This window comes from Elephas maximus, chromosome 2 (assembly GCF_024166365.1).
Source record: "Elephas maximus indicus isolate mEleMax1 chromosome 2, mEleMax1 primary haplotype, whole genome shotgun sequence".
Lineage (NCBI taxonomy): Eukaryota > Metazoa > Chordata > Mammalia > Proboscidea > Elephantidae > Elephas > Elephas maximus.
The window spans coordinates 143502908-143518553 of NC_064820.1; the positions used below are offsets into that span (position 1 = coordinate 143502908).

Below are 15646 nucleotides of genomic sequence, written 5' to 3' on the forward strand. Positions count from 1 at the left end.
CTTGTTTATCTTTATGGCACATATGCGTGTATCCCCAAGCATACTGCGTTTTTTCTTCTGTAATGTGCTTTTTATTTTACAATATGATTTGAGATCCATCCATTATGGTTCAGTTAGCTGTATTCAAATATTTTTACTTCTGTATATATTCCACTATATGACTATACCACAAGTTACTTGGCTATTCCATTACTGAGGGGCATTTGACTGATTATCACCTTTTAAAAAATTTTTTTGCTATTGCAATCAGTGATGCTATAAACATTCTTGCAGCTGTTTCCTGTTATACATATATTTAGTTTTTCCAGGATTTATACCCAGGAGTGAAATTGTTAGGTCATAAAAAAAAAAGGTATATATATATACACACACACATAAATATATATACCTTTTATGACCTACCAATTTCATTCATATATGTATATATATATCTCATGGATTGAATCGTGTCCCCCAAAAATATCTGTCAACTTGGCTAGGCCATTATACCCAGTATTGTGTGATTGTCCACCATTTTGTCATCTGATGTGATTTTCCTATGTGTTGTAAATCCTATCTCTATGATGTTGATGAGATGGGATTTAAAAAAAATTTTTTTTTTATGTTGATGAGGCAGGACTCAATCTACAGGATTGGGTTGTGTCTGGGGCCAATCTCTTTTGAGATATAGAGAGATAAGCGAGCAGAGAGACATGGGAACCTCATACCACCAAGAAACAAGAGCTAGGAGAACAGCGTATCCTTCGGACCCAGGGTACCTACACTAAGAAGCTCCTCGATTGGGGAAGATTGTTGACAGTGACCTTCCCCCAGAGCCAACAGGGACAGAAAGCCTTTCTCTGGAGCTGGAGCCCTGAATTTGGGCTTCTAGCTCCTAGGCTGTGAGAGAATAAATTCTTTCTGTTAAAGCCATCCACTTGTGGTATTTCTGTTACAGCAGCACTAGATAACTAAGACTATATATATACCTCTCTTTTTTACTGTGTCAGGGTGTGGCATTTCCCCACACTGTACTGATGAGGTTCAGGATCCTTCATGTTTATTAGCTTTTTCGTCTATGAAATGCCTGGTCACTGTTTTGTTCATTTTTCTATTAGATGTCTATCTTTTTCTTACTAACTTACAGGATTTTGAAAAATACACTTTCAATTTTTATCTTTTAGGCTATAAATATCTTCTCCCACTTTGTGATTTTTTTGTAAGGTGCCTTTTAATGGGCATAAATTCTTAATTATTCATTTATAATTCTCACTTTAATATAGTTGAATTTAACAACACTTTCCTTTGTGGTTTGCACAGTATTGTATCTCTGTTGTTCTAGTAATGATTGTACTTAAAGATAGGTCTGTGCCCATTTGAAATCCTGAATCTATTCTCACACTTTTATTATTTCTCTTTCTGATAACATAGTTTTCCTACTTTTAATCATTTGTTCTACTAAAGCTATTACTCTGTATGAGGGCCTCTGAAGCTTTTTTTTTTTTTTAATTGATTCCTAGTTTGGGGTTATAGTCTGTTCCTTGAAGTTGTTAACTTCTAGACATATGGGGTGCTATTGTAGTTCATAAAGGATTTTGTTTTTAATCATGAAAAAGAAGCAACTTATAATTACGTAGCTTTGTCAAGGAGAACTCATGTATTTTATAATCCCACAAATCATAAGTAATAAATCATGATCTTACTTGTATTTCACAGAAAAATATTCATTCATCTTTGACATACGTGCTTTCTTTTTCTGCTGCCTTGTTTCAGGATTGAAGTCTGCTACCTGTGGTCCAGGGTTTTGAAATGCCAAGCATTTTAACTGCCGCTCTATTTGTTGCTGTGAAGCAAATAAATATATTAGTAGTAAGAACCGGATAGTTTTAGCTGTTTTTACATTGACTCAAAATGAACTTTTTCTATGTATCACCATACACAGAAATGGCATGAAAGTATTGATATAGAAACTATTGATATAGAGAAATAAAAATGTAATCAAGCTTCAAAAAATAATGTAAATTTTCTCAAATTAAGTCATTCTTTCTGAATGAAGAAACACACAGCATAAAACTCATATATTCTAAATGTAAAAAAGGGGACGAGGACAAAAGATTCCTTTTATACCTGCAAAACACCAGTCATCTTCTCAAATCTAAGGATGGGGATGGATGTCTGAGTGAGCATTTTATGGTGGATAAGACAAGGGAGTCACAGGCCCTTCCTCAGCATCTACCTGAAGAAGCCCAGGTAAAGTGTCTCACAACACAGGGAAAACCCAAAGCCCACAGCCCTCCCCTTCAGAACTCTGGGATATGCCCCAGAGCTACTCACTAATGAGAACATGGCCACCTGAAGAGTCTCCTCTCAGCTCATTCAGAATGTGGCCACCTGAGGTCCCACTCTCACTCAAAGCCAGATTTGGAGAAGAACTTCCTAAAGTGACTCCTAGAGACTCAGGAGAAAATTTCGAAAGTCTCCATTTTGGGACTTTTATCATTCAAAATAAAAGCAGAAGCTGTGGTTGTGCAGTGATTAAAAGTTCAGCTGGTAACTGAAAGAACAGCAGCTAGAATTCACCAGCTGCTCCTTGGAAACCCTACAGGCAGTTCTACAGGGTCACTATGAGTCAGAATTGACTCAACGGCAATAAGTTAGGTTTTGGTTTGGTTTGGCTCTAGGAAGACAAGCAACAAAGATGTTTCAATTAAATACTGACAGCTTACTTTGAACATGTAGAACATATGTTGTGAAGTGAGGGGATGCTCTTTTCAAGGATTTTAGAATAATCTAAGTGGTCCAATAATACATAGGCTAACATATACATAAAATACTATACCTTGGAATACCTGATGCAAGGGATTTTGTTTCAATGTAACAAATTCTTCTCATAGGCTTTTCTGTAGTTTATTAGGTTAGTAGTATCAGTCTAAACTAATATAATTGTGTTTTTCTTAATTTTATTTTGTTGTGTGCAAATGTGCTTATTTTACCAACTTAACCTTCTATTTGGTAAAACTGTCCGCATTTTGGTATAACTATGAAATGAGTACAACTTAGTAATATCTATTACTACACTCAGTAGTATAACAATGAGTTAAGAACATGAACACCTGTGTGAGCTGACCAGTGGCCAAGTCTTGGCTCCGCTACTTGTTAGTGGTGAGCCTTGAGCAAGCCCCTACTTCTCTAAGCCTCAGTTTCTCCTTTTGTAAAATGGGGTTAACAGCAGTATCTCCTTCATAGACCCGTTGCCGTCAATTCCAACTCATAGTGACTCTACAGGACAGAGTACAACTGCCCCTTAGGGTTTTCAAGGAGTGGCTGGTAGATTCGAACTGCTGACATTTTGGTTAGCAGCTGTAGCTCTTAACCACTGAACCACCAGGGCTCCTTTCTTCATTGGGTTCTGAAAAAAATTAGATGAGTTAATATATACAAAGTTTTGGAACCATAACTAGCACATAATAACAACAAAATGAGGGTTTATTAAATAAAAACACTTCCATATCTTCTCCATAAATATTCTGAGGGCATGATTTTATTGCACAGCACTGGGCTAAAAGTGCTAAAAGAGGTTTGAGAGTCCACACAGAGAAATGTGAGGTGAGCCCAGCCCAGGGGTGAGCAGGGTGAAGGCGAAGGAAAGCCCTATTAGCATGGGAGAGCAGAGATCCTCCTGTGTGTGCTGGCTGGGACCCCCTTCCCACCCAAGTCCAAGAACAGCTCAGAATGAAGTTGGAAACTGTCCAAATAACAAGTACTATGGATTGAATTGTGTCCCCCCATCATACACATTGTAAATCCTAACCTCTATACCTTCGAGTGTAATCCCACTTGGGAATAGGGTTTTCTTTGTTAGGTTACTGAGTCCATATCAGTGTTGAGTGTGTCTTAAACCAATCATTTTGAGAGATAAAAGAGCAGAAGCAAGAACAAATGGGGGAAAGACAGACGCCACAGGGAGATATCCAAGGAAGGATGCTAGAGAAACTAAGATAATGATTTTCCCCAGAGCAGATGAAAAAAGCCTTCCCCTAGCACTGGAGACCTGGATTCAGACTGCTAGCCTCCTAAACTGTTAGAAAATAAATTTCTGTTTCTTAAAGCCACCCACTTGTGGCATTTCTGTTATAACACCACTAAGAAATTAAGACAACTTGGAATCACAAAATCTGTATGACAGACATACCAGTTGTTTCTGTCCAATTTGACTATTTTTCTCAGGAAAGCTTTCATCTAGGTTTCTCTCTTGAGTGGAATTGTTTTTTTCTGATTGTTCACTCATTTTCAATCACTGAAAAAGTTTAACTGGAAAAAAGTAAAGCACATTAATATCATACACCCCCAGTAACTTAATCCTGTGACTCTTTCCTGCTCTCTCCTCTCATCTCACCTTCTTAAAAAGCCAGGTTTCGCGAAAGAGCTGTCTGCACGCCTAGCTTCCATTCCTTACATTCATTCACTCTTTAGTCCTGCATCTAACTCCACCAGATGACTCTACTGATGTTCATTCTCCTCTGCCAGGAGTCCCACCAGCAAATGGATCGTGCCTTTAACAGTGCTTAGCATTACAGGTGTCTCTGAAGCAGCAACACTGGGACCACCTGCTCCTGCTTAAGAAGACTATGAATTCTTAGCCCTCTATTCTTCCCTTTTTATACTTATCCTCTTGAAAAAAAATAAGACACACTAATGTCATACATCCCCAGTAACTTTGTGAAAATCTCATCTACTCCCACGGTTTCAGTTGTCACCTGTCAAAAGATCATTCATTGCCAAGTCTACCTTTAAAAGCCCTGACCTCCTGTGATGGTTATGTGTCAACTTGGCTAGGCCATGATTCTCAGTGGTTTGACAGTCATATGATTTTGTGATCACTTCTCTGATGGGATCTGCTGTGGGTAGCAAATCAGTTGAAAGAGAGCTTCCTTGGGCGGGTGGTCTGCATCAAATATAAGTGGACATTCCGCAGCTGGCTGCTGTTCATCTGACCTCTGGTTCTGGGCACTTGATCTAGTATCTTACCTGAGGCCTTGCCTTTCAATCTTGGGATTCATCGATCTTCACAGCCTGTGAGCAAGAGCCTGTCTTTCTTACCTGCCAATCTTGGATTCGCCAGCCCCTGTGGTGACGTGAATCAGGAGAAGCCTCTATCCTGATCCATGGGCTTGGGATGGTCCAGCCTCTACAACCATGTGAGCCATTTCCTTGATATAAGTCTCTATATATATTTATGCGCTTTACTGATTTTGCTTCTCTAGAGAACCCAGCCTAAGACACCGCCTTACTCAATTTTGTAGACAAATTTCTAATTCAACTTGTGTAAATGGAATTTGTTTTCCATTAAAAAAAAATTGAAAATTTCTGTAGTTTATTTTAAAATGGTTAAGTATATACTATATATACACACACACACACACATACATATACATTATGCTGTTATGTGTGTGTATGTGTTACTTAGTTGATTCTGACTCATGGCAACCTTATGTGTGTCAGAGTAGAACTATGCTCCATAGGGTTTTCAATGGCTGTGATCTTTCCAAAGTAGATCACAGGTTTTTCTTCCAAGGCACCTCTGGGTGGACTTGAACCACCAAACTTTCAGTTTATAGCCAAGTGCTTAACGATTTGCACCACCCAGGGATGTACCAGTAGTAATAATATTTTATACCTCACATGCAACGTTCCCTCAGTAGAAAAGGCTCTCTATAGTTAGCATCGGTAGATGATCAGAGATAGAGAAAGCAGCAGGGAAGCCCCCTCTGGAGTATGGACCTTTCTGATAAAGTCAGTCCCAGACTATACATTCATAGTTACCTTTTGTTTTGCCAAATTGGATTGGGTCATTGGCACTAGCAGGCCTGCGTTCCCAACTGGAAATTCCATTTCTATCAATGCACCTTCATTCTTCCCATGTCTAGGTTCAACACCTTTGACTGCTTACTCTTCCATATGCCCCTTTCCAATTACCAATATTACTTTAGGAAGTAATATTGATTTTTCTTTTGTTAATGTTGGATTTTACCTAAACCCTGTGATATTGGAAAATAATGATGGTTAAAGAAATCTCCCCACCATTTGTGTTCAAGAAAACGGCTTATTGCAAATAACCATCCTTCCTGTAGGACTTAGATGACTTACAGATGCCCCCTTGTTTACCTATGACAAGGCCAGACACAAACCCTCCAAATTTCCACTCCGTTCTTCATAAATGAGTAACTGAGTTGCTTGTTCCCATTGATCAATCAGAAACAAATTGCATGTTAACCAAACATTGGTTAAGATTCTCTCCTTCCCCCAAGTCCCTGAACTTTGGTCCACCCTCGGCCTGAGCCAACATACTACCCCTCTTTATAGGCCCCTCCTGCAGAATAAGGAAACCCTGGTGGTGTAGTGTTTAAGTGCTACGGCTGCTAGCCCAAGGGTTGGCAGTTCAAATCCACCAGGCACTCCTTGGAAACTCTACGGGGCAGTTCTACTCTGTCTTATGGGGTCGCTATGAGTCAGAATCGACTCGACGGCACTGGGTTTGTTTTTTTTTTTCCCCCTGCAGAATAGGCTGACTTCAGTGGATAAAGCTCCTTAATTCACCGTGAACCAGAAACCTTGAATAACACTGAGGTATGTGTTGGTTGTAACATTCATCTTCCTTCTATTGTTAGTTTGATTTTTAGATGCAAGTTCCTATTTCTACTAGGTCTTGAGCTCTGTAAGAGCAGTCGTACACCTTTATTTACCTCCAGCCAGCCTAGAACTAGGACATAGTCAGTGCTCAATAAATATCTTGTGAATACTATGCGAATGTCTGCCATTTATTGGGCGACTACTATACGCCAGTTGGGGCAGTGGTGGTTCCAGTGGTACAATGTGATTCCCAGCCAATGCACCTCATGTAGTCACTACCTGTCTGTCAGTGGGCTTGTGTGTTGCTGTGATGCTGAACAGTTTATAGCTTCCAGGCTAAGACAAATTAGAAAGAAAGGCCTTGTGATCTACTTCTGAAAATCAGCCAATGAAAACCCTATGGATCACAACAGTCTGATCTACAACAATCATGAGGATGATGCAGGGCTAGTCAGTATTTAGTTCCATTGTGCATGGGGCTGCCATGAGTCAGGGGCCAACTCCAATGCAGCTAACAACAGCAACAACAACACTACACGTCAAGCACTTTGCTAAGCGTTTTACATATACCTCTTCATTCAACTCTTACGACAACTCTGTGATCTTGATATTATCTCTATTTTGCAGAAAAGGCAACTGAGGCCCAAGAAGATCACTGAGATCGCATATTTACTAATTGTCATGGATTGAATTAGGTCCCCCCCAAAAATGTGTGTAATCAGTTGGGCTGGGCCATGACTCCTGGTATTGTGTGATTTTCCTGTTGTAAATCCTGTCCCTCTGATGTTAATGAGGGAGGATAGGAGGCAGTTGTGTTAGTGAGGCAGGACTCAACCTACAAGATTGGATTGTGTCTTGAGGCAATCTCTTCGAGATATAAAAGAGAAATGAGCAGAGAGACAGGTGGGCCTCACACCACCAAAAAAGCAGTGCCAGGTGCAGAGCACAACCTTTGGACCAGGGATCCCTGTACAGAGAAGCTCTCTCTAGCCTGGGAAACATTGACGACAAGGCTTTCCCTGGAGCTGACACCCTGAATTTGGACTTTCAGCCTACTTTACTGTGAGGAAATAAATTTCTCTTTGTTAAAGCCATCCACTTGTGGTATTTCTGTTATAGCAGCATTAGATAACTAAGACACTAATAGCCTATTAGTAACTGCATGGAACCCTGGTTTATCTGACCCCAGATCCTGTGCCCTTTTCAGGATGTTAAACTGCTTTAAGATTTAGTTACAACCAGCACCTCTAAACAAGATACTCCTAAGAGAAGGGACAGAATCAATGCCAACCACACAGAGTTTTTTTTAAAAAGCCTGGGAAAGGAATAAAACCCTGGGTGGCACAAATGGTTTGCATTCAACTATATAGGATTGCGATGAGTTGGAATCGACTCGACAGCAATGGATTTTTTTTTTTTTTTTTTGGTTACCACCCTAATGGCTAGTAGTGTGAACTTGCCCAGTGGCACTGCAGAAGAAAGGCCTGGCAATCTGCTTCTGTAAAGATTATAGCCAAGGAAGCCCCATGGAGCAGTTCTACTCTGTAACACATGGGGTCACCATGAGTCGGAATTAACTCAACAGCAACAGGTTTGGGTTTTTGGGGGGAAGGAGGAATAGGGTAGTGGTGGGGAGATGCACCTTAGATAATCTCAAATTTACCTCCTTCAGCTGTTTCGTAGTAGCACACATCTCAAAGGGTGCTGGAAAAAGTCTCCCATCTCATGCACATGAATCATATCTGACCTCAGGATTAGATTTTGAAGTTGGCATAAAAGAAGAAAGTCACACATAGACAAAATTAACCTTGAAAATGCTACATTGGAAGAACCTAAGCCACAGGTTTTTCTCCAGCATTGGAATACATGACTATTTCTTAGGTTGAATATCAGATGAAGTAGTTGGCTTGTACATGGTAGCCATGGTGTATGGAGTAGATTTACCATTAAAACCTCAGACTCACACTTCCTGGCAAGTTGTTCACAGTGTGCAGGTTCTCAGGAATCAGTTTTCCTGAGGAAACAGCAGCAGATCCTGGCCTCCCTCTTCATACCCATGCTGAGGCACATGGTCATTGAGGGGAACAGCAGACAAAATTACTCCACTTTAATCATTACACTTATTTTAGCTTGCCCCCAGCAGGCATGGTGGAATTTATGCAAGCTTGCATAAAGTAGAACGCGTTTTTTTTTTTTTCTACCTTTACCCTTAGGGAAAAAAAAAAGGAGTCGTCGAGTCAATTCTGACTCATAGTGACCCCACGTGTGTCACAATAGAACTGCATTCCGTTTTCAAGAAGCAGATCCCTAGGCCTTTCTTGCAGGGCACCTCTGAAGTAGAGAAAATACATTTTCTCCAGTGTTTTAATATTAAAGTAAAGAGAATATATTTTCTCGTTTGTTTTAGTATAGCTGTATAAGCTGTGATTAATCTCTAGTCTTTTTTTTTAGAAGATGGTGCAGGCTCTGTTCCAGATATGGCTGAGCAGCCTGTTCCACTCTTAACAAACACCCTAATACCTTACAGGATGTTTTGTACTATTCACAATGGGTGATGGAGAACTTGACGCAACTAATGCCATAATGATGCTGTAAGTAATCTCTAAAAACATTTTTATTGCACCAGCTGCACCAGTCTCTTCCAAAGGGGTGCGGCACTCTCTCAGCTCCTGTGGCCTTGGTCTCTCTTCTCTTGTTCTCTTGAGAAATGGCCTTCAGCCTATAAGACGGCAGCTAGAAAAGTCTCCTGACATTTTTAATCTACAACTTTCTTTCTTGCTCCCTATCTCAGCCAAAGTGGACTTGACAGAGCAGTTCCACTAGCCAAGAGATTCTTATGTGAGTTTTTTTCAGCCTGTTACAAACATACTGATTAGAGTCCAGATGTCTGACAGGCATATCTTTAGTTTAATAAAGACTTTCTTGTAGTTGTTTTGTGATGTATAAGACCATCTGCGGACTATGTGCTCAAAATATTAGGCAACCCTGACCTTCCCCCTATAAAACTCTCCCGCTAGCTCTTTCGAATTAGACAGAACTTGGGAGAAATTTAACCCCCTCTGTCTCTTGAAGGGGAAACCCTGGTGACGTAGTGGTTAAGTGCCATGGCTGCTAACCAAGTGGTCGGCAGTTGGAATCCTCCAGGCGCTCCTTGGAAACTCTATCTGGCAGTTCTACTCTGTCCTGTAGGGTTGCTATGAGTCAGAATCGACTCGATGGCAGTGGGTTTGGTTTGGTGGTTTGGGTCTCTTGAATACCGGTATTCAATAAAGCCCTCTTACTGCTTACCTCCTCCTGTCTCAGTACTGGCTTTGCAGTGGGCAGCTCAAACCCACGATTTGTGGTAACACCTCTGGGTGGGTTTGAACCACCAACCTTTGGTTAGTAAAGTGCTAGGACACTAGCAAATCCTTAAAGCAAGGAAAGTATTCAGTTTAAACTCTAGGCAAAAGTTGGCCTCTATTTTTATTCAGCAGTAGATAAAGCCATTTCTTCAGGGACACTATAAGACATCCTTGAAAAATATTTGGAAGCAACACACACACACACTGAACATTCAAATGGGGAATGTAGTAGTGACTTACAAGGTTTTCATTCAAAGCAATCACAGTAAGACAGCCAAGTTGTTTTAACCTCATTCTGTCACTAGTCTTAGCTCCTAGACAGATCCCTGAGATAAGTGACAGGTGGGTGAGTCAAGTCCCACCAGGGACGAATTTTGTAAAAAGAAATGATTACTGTGCAGGCGATCAATTAAGTCATTCCCTCACTGCTCCCTCCCAGCTGATTCCACTGTTCTCAAAACCACACAACTGTTCAAAATAACCTCTAAAATAAACTCCACTGTATTTGTCCATAAGAATTAAAGGTAATTTTTTATCTAAGCCTTTGAGGTTGTTGCTAGATAAACAAAGTTAATGCTTTTAAAACAACTTTATGTACAATACATAAAGATTCCTTCCACTCCATCCTATAGGTTCACTATGAGTTGGAATTGACTCAATGGCACACAGCAATGATAAGGATACTTTTATGCTATGTTTTCGTACACACAACACACACACACACATGCTTCTGTTTCTCAATATAAAATAATGTGAAAACAAATATCGTGTATTTAAAGTAATTTGAAAATGCACTCAGCAGAGAATTTGAGAACCTGAGGAACACAACATGACCACATAGTCATTTTTGTTGAATGTGCTGTGAATGCGGCAATCTGGCATTGCTCTTAAATCAAATTCCCTAAAGTACTGTCTGGGTCAGTTACAGGTCAGTGTCCATGAGGACCTCTCTCCCCACACCTTGTTTATAATATGAACCTATTAAACTGTACATACAAGTTCCAGCATACACTTTTAAGGATTATAAAAAGCAGAAACCTGTCCGTTTACTCTGTCCCATCATTGGAGAGCAGAAAGAAAACTCTTTTATGAAAGCAGAAAACTGGGCCATTTTCAGCATTATCCTTATTAGTACATTCAGTATGATTCTGAAAATATACTTCAAAAGCACTCATCTGAAATATTTAAATGTGGAGGTTCTCCTAGATCCCTTACAGCTTTTTTATGTTCAATATTTAGCTTTTGTTTTTATTTCAGTCCACACTGCAACAACAGGAACCCCAGTTTTCTCCCACTCCTAGACTACAACACATTAATGTACTGTATATATGCAGAGTCACCATTCTGTGGCTTGCTTTTGCCTCTTCTCTTTTTACAAGCCTCAGAGGGAATCAAGTTTAAAATGCAGCATTTGAAAAGGAGCACCTTTCAAATGACGGTCTTCCACAGTTCTATTACTCTCTACTTCTTAAGGAGAGTTGCCTTTTCAAGCTGAAGTGGTGGGTGGTAAAGAGAAAGTACACATACCTTTGAGTTGGATGAAAAAGAAGGAAAGAATACTGGAAAGAAAGAGAAACTGTACTGCCTTGTTTCCTTTGTTTTGCTGGGAAACCATAGAACACTCTAGGGAAAAAATCATAAGGCCTCTAAGGTGCTCCTACACTTTAATGCTTTTATAATAATGCCTGGGAGGAGGAGAGGTGGAAAACAGAGGCGGGGGTGGGGTGGGGGTAGATGTAAATGTTAACTCTCTCTTCAACCACGAATCTATCTAAAATTATTTGAAATAAAATGATGATAGTTCATCTTCTTATCCATCTCCTATTCACAATAAGCTATGACTCTAGAATTTGACTCAGAGGCCCAGTCTCATACCTTGACTTCAAGTGTTCAACTAATATTTAACACCAAATTGTCCCCTAGCTATTTTTATAATTTCAGTGTAAATAGCAAACTGCATATATATATACACACATATATGCATACATACATATATTTGTGTGTGTGTATATATATATTATATATGTGCCATTTAAGAATAAACTGTGTTGTTCCGAGAGAAAGCGAAACAATGCTTATAAACTATGTCTAAGAAATATAATAATCTCTAAATTAACACCCTCTAAACATTGTCCTCTGCCACTGCAATTCAGATATTGTGTTGTGAGTCATTAAAACCACTTCACTGGCAGGTTAATACCTACCCCATTCATTCATGAATTATAGGGTAAAAACTGCCATTTCATTCCTAATTACTTTTTCTGGAAAGAACAAGGAAAGGAAACAATCTTTAGTTACAAGAGCTTACATTCTATCAGGCAATAATGCGAAACCTTGAGGTGGTACCAGAATATAGTATATTTGAACTCTATATTCACTAAGCAACTGGTATATATTTGAGATTACAAAGTAAATTTTGCACAATTATTAATGTGTTTCATCTTGAAAACTAAGTATTGATAAACTTCAAAGCAGGTAAAATCCTAACAGACTTTTCTACATTCAATCACACCCTACAAAAAATTATAATTTTTTTGGCCAACATTTGGCTTTGTTCTTACGCAATCAGTGGAAGTTACTCGTCACTGATTTTACTGCACAAAATGCTACAGCGATACGAAGAAAGAACAAACATGTCAAGGGCCAAGTGCAAGGGCAGTAATCCTTTTATGTCTACATGGAGGAAAATCTTCCAAAGGATAAGGATTGTAATCAGCCAAGAAAAGCCCTAATTGAAAACTTTAAAAAAAAATTAAGGGGCTAAAAAAAGAAAACAGTGTGTCACAGGATTGAAAGTTGTTATTTCCTCCTATTTCTTCAATTTAAAGAAGAAAATAGATCATACAAAATAATTGCATCTAGAGAAACAAAATTATAAAGATGAGTTTTCTAAATTGGTTCTCAAAGCTGGCTAGACTTAAAGGTGCTGATGACCCTGCCTCCAGCAGTAAAGAGGCACTGCTAATCCATGCTATGAGGTGGCAACAGAAATACAAAAAATATCACTACCAGTGGATCAAATATTTGTAAGAGACAAGGCTCTGGGTGATTGCATGTTGATACTTTTCTACAATTTTGTCTGATTGAGAAGTATAAGGGAGCTGGTCGTTGGCCCTCTTTCTCTAGACAAAGTAGTGAAAGAAAGAGATGAGCTCAGGCCTTCAGAGACACTGTGCAAGCACCGCATAAAAGACCTGAAAATTGTCACTTGTGCTCTGAGAGAAAGCCTCATTTCTTCTAGTAACAGAGCTGATATTGCCAAAAACCAAATCCAGAGTCTTATGGTAAGAGTGGATGAATTACAACACCAATTGAATTCCCAATCTTGAATGTTGTCTGAAGTTAAAGTGAGAGCATTAATTGGGAAGAATTGGGATCCTGGAACTTGAAATGGGCAAATATGGGCAGATAAGCAGAAATCTGGGGACACCGTGACCCTAAATTCTGTTGAATCACTCCTGCCAACAGAACCAACTCTCTTATTCCAATCTGAAGAGACTACTCAGTCTTTGCTCAGCCACCTTTGCCAATAAAACCATTATTCCTTCCACCCACAACCGATGAGATTAACCTAGCTGTGTCTGAGATATATCGCCTGTGATGGCATCTGTGGCATTGCTAGAGGCATATGCCTTATAAGACATTGCTGAATGTCCCCAGGACCCAAACTCCCCACCCATTTTTGCATCTAGACCTATAACTAGACTTAAGTCCCAGTGAGCCCCAAGAAGTGAAGTACAAATAGTGACCCAGGAGAAGGTACACTACACACAAAAAAGAACTTCTTGACTTTTCTAATTTATACAAACAGAAACCTGGGGAACATGTGTGGGGATTGCTATTAAGGGTGTGGGATAATGGTGCAAGGAACATAAAGTTGGATCAGTTCGAGTTTATTGATTTGGGCCCACTAAGCACGGATTCTCCATTCAGTGTTTTGATTCAAAAGGTTAGAAAAGGATCTAACAGTTTATTTGGTTAGTTCATTGAAGCATAAATTAAGTAGTGTGGAAAAAAAAAAGTGGTAGCCTACACTAAATCAAGTTGAAACACCAGACCTGTCTTGGTATACTGTAGAAGAAGGTAACCAAAGGCCTAGGGAAACTGGCATGTTAGAGTGGATTTACCAAGTTGGATCCACAGACTCAACCATGGAGTGCCCTGAAGACATACTTTTCACCACAACAGTACTGAAAAAATTTGTGAAGGGAGCCCCAGTATACTTGAAGACTGCCATGTTTGCTATTTTATATGTCAGATTTTATAGTAACAGCTGCTCTAACGGAATTTAGACACCTAACTACAATGTGGTTGATTGAGCCCCATGATGGTAGGGGCCATGTGGCAGCACTTAACTGGCAAAGACAAGGTGGGCTTGGTTACTGTAATGAACAGTGGAGTCAAAGCAGTAATCAGAATAGTCTGACTCATATGGACTTCTGGCATTGGTTACTTAGTCATGGTTTCCCTAAGTGTGAAATAGATGGGAAACCTACTAAATATTTACTTGATATGTACAAACAGAAGAATTCTAGATCATGTGAATGGCAATCTAACTTGAATCACCAGAATAGAGTCATGACCCATCCATCAGTTCTCAGACTTTAGCCAGTTTACAGATCCGCGATCCCTTGAATGAAGGGGAAGCAAGGTCCTCTTGAGGAAGGACTCCACTACACTACCGATCTATACTGCTAATTTTGCTTCCAGCCTTCCCCAAAGGAATCTTCAGCCTTTCACAAGAGTGAGTGTTCAGTGGGGAAAAGAAAATACCCAGAATTTGGGGGGTTACCAGACTCTGGCTCTGAAGTGACACTAATTCCAGGTGACCTAAAACATCACTGCGGCCCACCAGTCAGAGTAGGGGCACATGGTGGTCAGGTTATTAATGGAGTCCTAGCTCAAGTCCATCTCACAGTTGATCCAGTGGGTCCCTGAACCCATCCTGTAGTGGTTTCCCCTGTTCCAGAATGCATAATTGGAACAGACGTACTCAGCAACTGGCAGAGCTCCCATATAGAATCCCTGACATGTGGAGTAAGGGCTATTATGGTGGGAAAAGTCAAGTGGAAGCCACTAGAACTGCCTTTACCTAGGAAGATAGTAAACCAAAAACAATACTATGTTCCTGAAGGGATTTCAGAGATTAGCGCCACCACCAAGGACTTGAAGTATGCAGGTGTGGTGATTCCCAGCACAGCCCCATCCAACTCATCTATTTGGCCTGTGCAAAAATGAATGGGCCTTAGAGAATGATAGTGAATTATTGTAAACTTAATCAGCAGGTGACTCCAATTTCAGCTGGTGTTCCAGATGTAGTTTCATTGCTTCAGCAAATTAATACATCTCCTTGTACCTGGTACGTAGGTATTGATCTGACCAATGCCTGTTTCTTGATGTCAGTTTCAAAATAACACAGAAGCCATTTGCCTTCTTCTGGCAAGGTCAGCAATACACCTTCACTGTCCTACCTAGGAGGTATATCAACTCTCCAGCCCTATATCATAATTTAGTCTACAGGGACCTTGATTGCCTTTCCCTTCCACAAGACGCTACAGTGGTCCATTACATTGAGAACATTATGCTGATTGGACCTTGTAAGGAAGAAGTATCAATGACTCTACATTTATTGGTAAGACATTTGTGTGCTAAAGGGTGGGGAATTACCCAGACAAAAATTCAGGCACCTTCCA

General features: G+C 39.9%; 1 protein-coding gene across 1 annotated transcript in view; it reads right to left on the reverse strand.

Annotated features, from left to right (window-relative positions):
- ARL14EPL (ADP ribosylation factor like GTPase 14 effector protein like) overlaps nucleotides 1-15646 on the reverse strand; it is a 58810-nt gene that overhangs the window by 1840 nt on the left and 41324 nt on the right. Inside the window, exons 2-3 of the mRNA XM_049873640.1 lie at nucleotides 4172-4290; nucleotides 1683-1822 (exon numbers count right to left, since the gene is read on the reverse strand). Of these exons, the coding sequence (XP_049729597.1) occupies nucleotides 1683-1822; nucleotides 4172-4267 (236 nt within the window). The 5' untranslated portion in view covers nucleotides 4268-4290. The remainder of the gene's footprint in view (nucleotides 1-1682; nucleotides 1823-4171; nucleotides 4291-15646) is intronic.